The sequence below is a fragment of the Colobus angolensis genome, unplaced genomic scaffold (assembly GCF_000951035.1).
Source record: "Colobus angolensis palliatus isolate OR3802 unplaced genomic scaffold, Cang.pa_1.0 Scaffold116, whole genome shotgun sequence".
NCBI lineage: Eukaryota > Metazoa > Chordata > Mammalia > Primates > Cercopithecidae > Colobus > Colobus angolensis.
Genome location: NW_012112697.1, coordinates 4,504,807 through 4,514,986, shown reverse-complemented (window position 1 = coordinate 4,514,986; position 10,180 = coordinate 4,504,807). Strand labels below are relative to the sequence as shown.

The 10,180-nt window shown below is 43.7% G+C and overlaps 1 protein-coding gene and 1 long non-coding RNA gene across 2 annotated transcripts in view; one reads left to right on the top strand and one right to left on the bottom strand.

Moving 5' to 3' along the window:
• Positions 1-1,722: 1,722 nt before the first annotated feature.
• LOC105526025 overlaps positions 1,723-10,180 on the top strand; it is a 12,261-nt gene continuing 3,803 nt past the window's right edge. The window contains exons 1-3 of the long non-coding RNA XR_001004007.1: positions 1,723-1,852; positions 1,985-2,132; positions 7,850-8,307. This is a non-coding gene — a long non-coding RNA (uncharacterized LOC105526025). The remainder of the gene's footprint in view (positions 1,853-1,984; positions 2,133-7,849; positions 8,308-10,180) is intronic.
• Positions 3,797-10,180, bottom strand: part of TAT (tyrosine aminotransferase) — a 9,071-nt gene continuing 2,687 nt past the window's right edge. Inside the window, exons 4-12 of the mRNA XM_011961895.1 lie at positions 9,360-9,427; positions 8,352-8,510; positions 8,008-8,146; positions 7,445-7,497; positions 6,520-6,672; positions 6,108-6,236; positions 5,697-5,780; positions 4,555-4,653; positions 3,797-4,131 (exon numbers count right to left, since the gene is read on the bottom strand). Of these exons, the coding sequence (XP_011817285.1) occupies positions 3,991-4,131; positions 4,555-4,653; positions 5,697-5,780; positions 6,108-6,236; positions 6,520-6,672; positions 7,445-7,497; positions 8,008-8,146; positions 8,352-8,510; positions 9,360-9,427 (1,025 nt within the window). The 3' untranslated portion in view covers positions 3,797-3,990. The remainder of the gene's footprint in view (positions 4,132-4,554; positions 4,654-5,696; positions 5,781-6,107; positions 6,237-6,519; positions 6,673-7,444; positions 7,498-8,007; positions 8,147-8,351; positions 8,511-9,359; positions 9,428-10,180) is intronic.

The following is a 10,180-nucleotide window of genomic DNA, read 5'->3' as shown; positions in this document are numbered from 1 at the left end:
AGAGTAATGTGCAGAATATGAGGAGTAACAAAAATTATCTCCTTGACCAAACTCTAGCCAGACTCCTCAGCCATTTGTGGACTAGGCCTCAACAGACTTGAACAAAACTCTAACAGTCTCTAACAGTTCAAGGTAGCATCTCTAGAATGACTCCAGCCCCGCTTTAAAGGGCCTGCCTGAAAAAACTCAGGCTGCCAAAGGAGTTTATTGTTCCAGCCTACACCTTAACATATGGTCCCTGTCTCCCAGCCTCTGTGGGAGGATAAGAACCTAACTTCCAGAAACACCATTTAACAAACCCAGATGGGTTTCACGCGGACTAACCCCCACTTCGCACTTTTTGTAATGTTTCACTTCCCTCACTCTTCTGCGCCCCCTCACTCCTCTCCCCCTCCCTATTCCCCCATTTTTCCTTTAAAGTCTGAGTAACATTTGTACAAATCAAAGTTCAGTTCAGTTCGTGCTGGACTCTTCCCTATTCCATTAGTATATTACTGGTTACAACCTGTCCTAATCACTTTACTGTCCTGCTTTGTCTTTGACAAGAACACGGGGGTGGATTTTTTTTCTGGCTGAGTAGAGATCCTAATGTCAGGCACTGCGGACAGTGAGGGCCACGATTCTTTGGAGAAAAGTTCCAGGGGTCTACACCATTGGAAACTAACACCAGCTAAAAGGATTTTCCGCTCTGCGTCACAACTCATGGAAGTTGCTGGTTCTGATCTAGAGCTGGGAAAGGTGAACAGGTGATTACAAAGCCGAGGATGTTTTGTCAACTTCCTGGAACAATTCCACCAGTCAGAGCCCAAACCGGGGGCAAAGGAGGAAAAGAAACTCGAAGCAGGGTGTGACCAGGGTAGACAGGCTGAAAAAGGAAACAAAATGTAACATCCTAAGAGAAAGTAGGGGCGGAATAAAGGAACTAACCTTCGCCCGCAGCTCAGATTCTACGCCGGCGCCCGGAGCAGTGCCCTGTTGCCTAGCGACGGCGCATGCACACTGAGCAACGCGAGCCCCTAAACACGCATCCCCGCCTGCGCAGTCGCAGGTCGCCCAGGGTCGGGATGCTGAAGTCGGCTGGGGACAGCCGTTAGGCGCTTGGTAACACCCTATGTTGATACTCTCCAGTTACCCTGTAGGCAGGTCTCGGTCACAGAAAGAAAAGGTGAATTCGCAGCTGAGAGCCCTCCTCTCTCCGACTTTTTTTTTTTTTTTTTTTTTTAGACGGAGTCTCGCTCTGTCACCCAGGCTGGAGTGCAGTGGCGCGATCTCGGTTACTGCAACCTCTGCCTCCCGTGTTCAAGCGATTCTCCTGCCTCAGCCTTCTAAGTGATCAGCCCGCCTCGGCCTCCCAAAGTGCTGGGATTACAGGCGTGAGCCACCGCGCCCGGCCGTCTCCGATCTTTACACGCATTCTTTATCTGAAGACACTCTGACGCCACCACCCAAAGCAACTGGCAGTTGACTCTCGGGAATTTTAAACTTGTGTGGGAAGCAGCCGCCGCCCGTTAGTTCCTTTTTTATCTAGAGACACCCGGGACGTTGGGGACACCGCAGCAATGCCATCCCTCCTTTGACCTCCATAGCGCGCAGAACTACAAAGTTGAGTAATAGTTGATTTGAAAAAAGGAAAAGTGCGTACACACACACACACACACACTTACATAGGCACAGGATAATCGCAAAGTATGACCAGCAACTGATAACTGATTTCCTCAGGGGAGAAGAAAGTGGGTGGCTGAAGGACAGGAATGAGAAAGGACAGTTGCGTTTGTTTGTATCGTTTGAAATTGCCCAGTGTGCATGTGTTCTTTTTAAATGTTTGAAGAGCCATTGGCTCCCTTATCAAATTGTACATACCAAGGAAACTTAGGAATTTAAGAACTCTCAGTAGGATTCTGTAATGCTGGGTAGAAGTTTCTGTACGTGTGAAGCTAAAATGTCTTTTGTAAATCACGGAGTCTTCCTGTTTATTTCTGGTTAGAGATCTTTGGGAGCTTGGATGGAGGAACAGGAAAAGAGGAGCCTGGCTTTTTTGGAAAATTGGCAGCGGTGACATACGGGAAACTGAAATCTTTATCTCATCTCATCCTTTGTATATTCATTTTGGATTTGCTGAAGAAAATTAAAAGGTAAATTTTGCTGTGAGCTCAGTGAACTCAAACATCAATTGAAAGGGAACATATGCTGTTTATTTTTGTGAAGGACATTAATTGGCAGGGTTGAGTCCTGAAGTTCCTCTTTTAGATAAGGAAAATTTCCCTTGCTGAGAAATCTCTAGACTGGTTGTGATAGATTCCTTACCCCCAACCTTGAAAGGTAACTTAAGGCTCCCTACTCTAAGGGAAGGACTGAGGAAAATAATTAAGCAGGCAACTGTGCCTACAAAGATTTGCAAAAAAAAAAAAAAATAGGACACTTCTCATTCGTGGGGTCAAGCCAGAGGCATCAACTTTGTGACCTAGTGAGTGGTTAGTGGATCTAGGCAAGGGTAGTAACTTGGGACCAGAGATTAGGGATCCAAAAAGTTGAAAATTAAAGACAAAGGCCAGAGGTTATAACTTACTGCCTCTTGGTTTGCCTTGTTTGTAAGTAGGAAGCCAGAAGTTGAGCTCCCAAATAAAATGTTTTAGGAATTGTGTTTCTTAACTCCAAAAGCCAGTACATTTACAAAGAAGTAAATGAAACCTCATAGGTAATGAAACAATGAGACTGAGCAGTGCCTGGGATTAGAAATTCCCAAACAGAGGAGAAGAAAACACATCACAGAAGAGTCATACTTAGTAAAGTTTATTAAAAAAAAAAGAAAAACAATAATTTATGCCCTCGGCAAAATAAAAGATCTCGTCAATATAAATGTTTCTTAGAAAATGTATGAAAAGATAATATAATATATATTAATAAATCAATATTAACATTACAGCAAAAGTAATAATGATCATATAACAAGGACAAGTGAAGATATTTCTCGCCCTTACACAGTAGTATTTCTGGAAGGTCTCTGATTCCTGCTTGCTCTAGTACAGACATGCTATCACTTTAAGAAAGCCTGATGCTGCTAGGCGTGGTGGCTCATGCCTGTAATCCCAGCACTTTGGGAGACCCAGGCGGGCAGATTGCCTGAGGTCAGGAGCTTCAGACCAGCCTGGCTAACATGGTAAAACTTTGTCTCTACTAAAAATACAAAAATTAGCCGGGCATGGTGGCACACGCCTGTAGTCCCAGCAACTCGGGAGGTTGAGGCAGGAGACTCGCTTGAACCTGGGAGGCAGAGCTTGCAGTGAGCAGAGATCGTGCCACTGCACTCCAGCCTGGGTGACAGAGCAAGACTCCGTCTCCAAAAAGAGAAAAAAAAGAAAGCCTGATGCACACAAATCTAAATTTAGGAGGTCAATCAATTAAAGGATATTCATTTGCATCACAATTCTTTACTCCCCCCAAAAATCAATAAAAAGTTAAAATAGCAACGTTTCCTAATGTGTTTAAAATGTAATTAACCAAATACATGTGTCCCCAACTTCTTTCCAGTTGTAATTCTATTGCATAAAGTGAGGTATACCTGAAGTGAGGCAGTAAGAGCGTTGACCTTCAGACCTGCCTGGAGAGAGTGTGTTCTTTCTTAGAGTCTGAGGAAATGGTTGGGGGCATAAATTCTCTCGATCTTTTTCTTTTCCCTCATCCTGAGCTCTTATTTTCTTGTCTCAACTGCTTTCTGGTAAACTTTGTTCACCTGGTACTTTCAAGAAAAAAAGGAGGAAATCTTACAACAGGGAAGCAGATTAATGAACTAGTGAGTCACTCCAGCAGCGCCGGGCAAGGGAGAATCTGGGATGTGATCGTACTTGGGGAAAAGCAGGAACAATCTTAAACTCTTGACATGGTGCATCTGAGGCCCCTCTCCCAGTAGGGCCACCTGAGTCCCTGAGGAGCCGCAAGGCCTAGTCCAGCCCTCCCCAGATGGGACACATCCTCAGGAGAATGGATGCAGGCCTATTTATCACACTCCTCCTGGCTGCCTTCAGCACAATGGTAGTGCTGCTCACAGAACTCCTGGATCCGGCTGCACGCCTCCAGCATCATCACCTCGGGGACTGTGATGACCACTCGGATGAAATTCGGGTACTCGAAGCACTAAAAGAAAAGCCTGTTACTTTCAGAGCAATTGAGTCTGGTACTGGACGACCCTAAAATGGTCAGGACCCTGATCCACAAGAAGTGGTACCATTTCATCAGGGCCATCAGTTCATTCAGTTCCCATCACTGGAATGCTAAGTCAGCAACTGAGTTCATTCATCTTAAAAGGACTTGTGGGACAGGCTCGATTTCCTCTCGCCTAGAACATTTGTTTACAACTTTTCTTCCCAATATGAATGGAATTATGATCGGGGGGAGAAGCAAATTTTAAATAGGCTCCATGAGACACATCAGTTTGAATCTTTTCAAATGAGAAGACATTTTGTTGGAGGAGAAAAGGTCAGGCTAAAAACCAGCTCAGAGCTTGCTCCTGGGGCTCTAGAAACTGTTGAGAATGTCCTGAGAGATACAAGCACCCACCGTTGCTGGGAGGCAGTGGACAGACTGCTCAGCAACTAACCGCTCCGTGAACTCCACATCGTTCTCAAATTCTGGGAAATGTTCCATCTCAATTCCAACCTATACCAATAGGAGGGAGAGGCCAACTTATCAGAAGGAGGGAGAACAGGCCAATTTCCTATGCCAGAAATTAAGATAGGGGCTACTTTAAAAGATATCTTGGAACTGTACTACTGATCCCTGATAAATAAGAGGGCTAACACTTACGGAATTTTTCTCAGGGAAGAGAGAATATATTTTTATTAATAATTTATTAAAGAGTTCCTTCCCAGACACTGATAAATAAAAGCTGGAAATAGAATGCTAGTACGTCTCAAAAGAGACACTATTAGCATTAGGGCCAGGCAATTCTTTATGGCATGAGACTAGCCCACCCCTTGCAGGGTATTTAACATCCCTGACCCACAAAATGGCAGCCCCTAGTCATTCTGAAAACAAACAAAATCCCCATGCATTCCCAGATACCCTTAGGGAACCAGTATCACTCCCAGTTGAGAATTACAATGGTATAAAAAGCCTCTTATTTGTGTCTTAAATCTTCCATGTATCTACATATATAAAATGATTCTCTGTACTGAAGAAATAAATCTTTTTTTTTTTCTCATCTTTTCAGGTGGGGTCTCACTCTGTCTCCCAGACTGGAGTGCAGTGGCATGAGCAGGGTTCACTACAGCCTCGACCTCCCAGGCTCAAGTGATTCTTCCATCTCAAGCCTCCTGAGGAGCTGGGACTACAGGAGTGTGCCACCACACCCAGCTAATGTTTTTTATTTCTCGTAGAGACAACAGGGTTTCACCATGCTGCCCAGGCTGGTCTCTAACTCATGTGCTCAAGTGATCCGTCCACCTTGGCCTCCCAAAGTGCTGGGATTGCAGGCGTGAGCCACCATGCCCTGCGTAATTCAGTCATTTAAAGAGTTTTATGAGAACTGATAGAGGCTAAATTACTTCAGTGGGACAATTCAGAATAAGACAACTCCTAAACTGCCTGGCGCAGGAGGCTAGCTGGTTGTCTTTGTACCCTGCGTAGTGGCAATTCTGCTGAATGACTGCCCTTTGCCTTACAACATGCACAGATCTAGGGCCTGCCACCCACATACTCACCATGAGGTACATGGCACCAGAAGGGCGGACTGGCCGGAGTCCAGGGATGGCAGCCAATGCCCCAAAACAGAGATCAGCACTGGACTACAAGAGGAGGCAAGGAGAAATCAAGGATCAAGATTTAAGTAAAAGACAAGTCATTAAAAATAGACCCCTCGTTGAAGACTGAGAATGTAGGCGTGATGTTCTGGCATAAGGAGTGAAAAAGAAAAAGCTCTATCACTTGAAGCTTTTCACCAGGGGCAGAGAGAATGGCCGGAAGTGAGAAACATGTGGGTGGATGCTTAACACCGATGCCATCTCCTAATATTGGAACATGGCTCCAGAAAGGAGAACCAATTATTCCTAATTCCACAGGTGGCATTCTCTGACTCCCAAACTCCCCAAGTGGAGGGCAAGAGCTGCCCGTACCTTGAGAAAGCTCAGAGTGTTGTGGTAAAACTCTTCCGGGGTGCGACGTAGGATGCTTTTCAGAGCTCCCTGGACAATGGTACAGGGTCCCAAGATGCGCTGACTCAGCTTTGCCAGCCCATCTCGGATCTAAAAGACAGACACAAGAAACATGTTGTTTAGCTTTTCTTAAGCATCCCTGTCTTAGGATTTCTTGTTCTGACCTTTCTATCAGATTTTTAATATTGGGAAGTGATGGTGTCTAGTGGCATTCTTAGATCAGACCCTCTGGGTTCATAGCCCAGCTCTGCCACACACCTGCTGTGTGACTGACAAGGAGAAAAAAAAGAAAAAAGCCTCCCTTGTTCCACTGTGCTTACAAAGTAAATATATACCCTAAATTACACATACTCTTTCACCATACTGTTCTTACCTCATTGCCAAAAATGTCTCTTCGGTCATGAATGAGGATCCAGCCCAACCTCCAGCCAGGAACCAGCCAGCGCTTGGCCAGCCCTCCACAGGACAGGATGGGGACATCGGTGCTAAGGGTGGCCAGTGGTTCATATTTGCAATCCGAAAACACCTGAGAAGAGGTACTGGTGGTGGTTTTCTTGTCTACTTCTCACTGCAATCCCAGATCCCATGCCTCCCACCCGTTTCCTTCTATCACTAGGGACAGGTCCTTGGATTAATGGGATCATCCCTACCCTGAAGCATGATTGGGATTGCAAGAGGCTTCAAAGGGGACTACACAAAGACATTTAATTTGGTATCTAGACTGGATTAAAGGAAGCCTAAAATAAGGAAACTGAACCTAGCCCAGTAATATTTACAACTCTATGAAGCTGACTCTATGAAATTCCTGTCTATAGGAGTTAGAGATTTAAAATATGAGTCCACAATCTCTTATCTGAAATTCCTGAGGCCAGGTATGTTTCATAATCCAGAATGGTTTGGGCTTTAGAAAGGCCATGTAGCACATTTACCGTATGTTATGTAACACTCCCAGAGCTGTCTAGGATAGTAACCCGAATCAAGAATATTGACATTTCTGCCATTTTCCCCACACTCTTAACAAATATATAGATCCATAAGTGGGAAAAATAAAAATTTACAAATATCAGGTCAAAACAGGTTTTGCAACCAAATGAATTCCAAGAATGTTTGGATTTCCAAAGTTCTTTGGGTTTCGGAAAACTGGCTAAGGAGTTGTGGGTCTGTATATTTGTTAAAAGTGCAGGGATACTGATTTGCTGTAATGAAACAATTAGGAGTTGCTTCCGATTATTCCACTTCTAAAGTTTTCATAAAATAATTTGAGATTATTGTAGTGATATATCCTGATCAAGACTCACCATGTCTCCATAGATCTCATCAGCTAAGATGGGGACACACTGCCGTGCAGCCACTAAAAATAAAAGAAACATGCTGAAATCAGTTTTAATGTGAATTGCTTTATCATGTAATAGTCACATAATATCATGTAATTTCCCTATCCCGTAATATTAAGAAGTTACCATTCTTAAAGAGGAAGACAAAAAGCACAAAGTGTGCTTCGCATTTGATGTTTGTGTGTTTTGTCTTCCTATTGAAGAACTGTAAATTCTTAATATACTCTTCCAGAGTGCAGAGCCTGAATTCGCCATTTAAGTAACTAGATATTTCAGACCCTATCTTCAACATGATGGGAGTGATGAAGAGGCAAGTATTATTCTTTTTTCTCCTGGGAGTGATAAAGAGACAAGGATTTCTTCTTTTAGGCAAGCCCTACCACTGCTATCGCACAGTATTGATGAGCGACATCAATGGAGCTCCCCACCTCCACCCCAGGGTTGGAACTTCACTGCTTTTGTCATTTCACACAACAGCTGAAGGATTCTGTCCCCACCTCGTCCTCTGTGAAGTCTGCTGGACATACCTGCCAGAATCTTCTGAAGATGACGTTTGCTGAACACTGACCCACAGGGGTTTGATGGATTATTGACAATGAGACAAGCTGTCTTTTCATCAATCAGAGATTCCAGTTGTTTCAGGTCAATTTCCCAAGACTTCTCTGGCTGAAGAGAAAGAAAGGATGAGACTAAGATGATTCTGAAACATTTAGGGGGAATCCTCACTTATCTCAAGGGTCCAGTGTAAGCAATAAAGTCTGTCTCTGGCTTTAGCCACCACTTTGAGACCTTCCTCTGCTGAAGGAATGGTCATATATTTTTTACAGGTTAGTTACTGAGCATTTGAGTCTAAGATTAAAAAGTCATTTACCAACAAATTGTAGAGTTTGACCTCAATTCCCATAGATTCAGCCAGAGTCCTGTAGAGAGAGAAACCAGGTCTTGGAACCAGGATGTTTTGCCCTGGGTTGGCCAACACAGCTAGACACATTTCAATAGCTTGACTGCAGCCACTTGTCAGAATGACATCCTGTGAAGCAAATAAAAGGTTAATTTCATTAGGGATTCCAACAGCAACAGGAGAAAAGAAGTTGTCAGGTGGGTGAATTGGGAGCAATTGTGAACTTCCTTTAACAAGTTGTAAGTAGTAGGAAATGTACTAAGCCAAAACCAAAAGAAATTTATATATGTTGATAACTATTGTTGAAATGTTGACCACTTAAACAAATCACTTTAAAAAGGACAGGTTGGCTGTGACTCAGCAGACTTCCATGAGAGAGCATGCTGGCCTTGGACCTTTTTCGCCTGGTTATTTATTTACTTTTGGCCAGAGATTTGAAGCCTGGCTCTTGTCTGACATAGAGGGACAGACACATATTATGTTAGAAAATGCTGACCCCACACAGTAGACTATAGAGGGAAGGACATCATTTAAACTTGGCACTGCCATCAATTCAGTATGTCCTGGTACTTCTATCTTTCTCTCTAAATGACCTTACAGTAAATGAGAAAAGCTACAATTTTTTTTTAAAGACCCTATTGGTAAAATTTTTTAAAATAATTTTTTGGTGTTTATGAGTTATTCTCAGATGATCTTTTACAGACAATCAAATATAGGTGCTCTCTGGATCCTTTCAGCCTCTTTGAGACAGACACCACATTAAGTTGTATGGGATGGTCATTATCACACTGTAATGACATTAACTGTAATCACTGATTAGTGACCCCAACTATATGAGAAGTCTTCAAATTGCTAAAGGGAAATTATTCTCAGCTTTTCCCCCTCTGACACCTGTACTTCTTGTGGAACAGAAACTAGGAAAAGAGGGGATAGTTTACCCTAAATTGCTTCAGAGCTGGTGTTTTGTATAAGGCTCACCTTAGCTTCTAGGGGTGCCTCGGGACAGTGGTAATAAGAAGCAATCTCCTCCCGACTGGATAGGAAGCCTGAAAGAAAAGAGTGGAAAGTGGAGCTTTTTTGGTTTTTAGAGACTGTGTCTCACTCTGTCACCTGGGCTTGGAGTGCAGTGGCACAGCCATAGCTCACTGCAGCCTCAAATTCCTGGGCTCAAGGGATCCTCCCACCTCAGCCTCCTGAGTAGCTGGGACTATAGTTGTGCACCCCCACACTCAGCTAATTTTTGAATTTTTTTTTTTTTTTTTTTGCAGAGACAGAATCTCCCTCTGTTGTCCAGGCTGATTTCAAATTCCTGGGCTCAGGGACTTCTCCCACCTCAGCCTCCTGAAAGTGCTGGGATTACAGGGGTGAGCCACTGTGCCTGGCCAGAAGATGAAGTTTTCATCCCCGAACTGACAGCTATGCCCTGGAGGCCCAGCATGGGTTTCAGGCTGCCTCTGCCCCTGCTCACAGGGCATTCTATTTAGTTAAGCTCTCAGCCACTGTGGATAAAGGAGATTCACTTCACATTTTATGTTTTATAATTTTAGTATAAGCACAAATTTATAAACGATAACAAGGAAGAGCTCCCCAAATACTCTGCACCATCTTGATTTCTGTGATTATGTTTTATTCTGTGTAAAATAAGGATTTCTATTATTCCTAAATCTTTTTTACGGACTGTATTTTTTAAGAAGTTGTCATCACTGGGTGCGGTGGCTCATGCCTGTAATCCCAGCACTTTGGGAGGCCGAGGTGGGTGGATCACCTGAGGTCAGGAGATTGAGACCAGTCTGACCAAC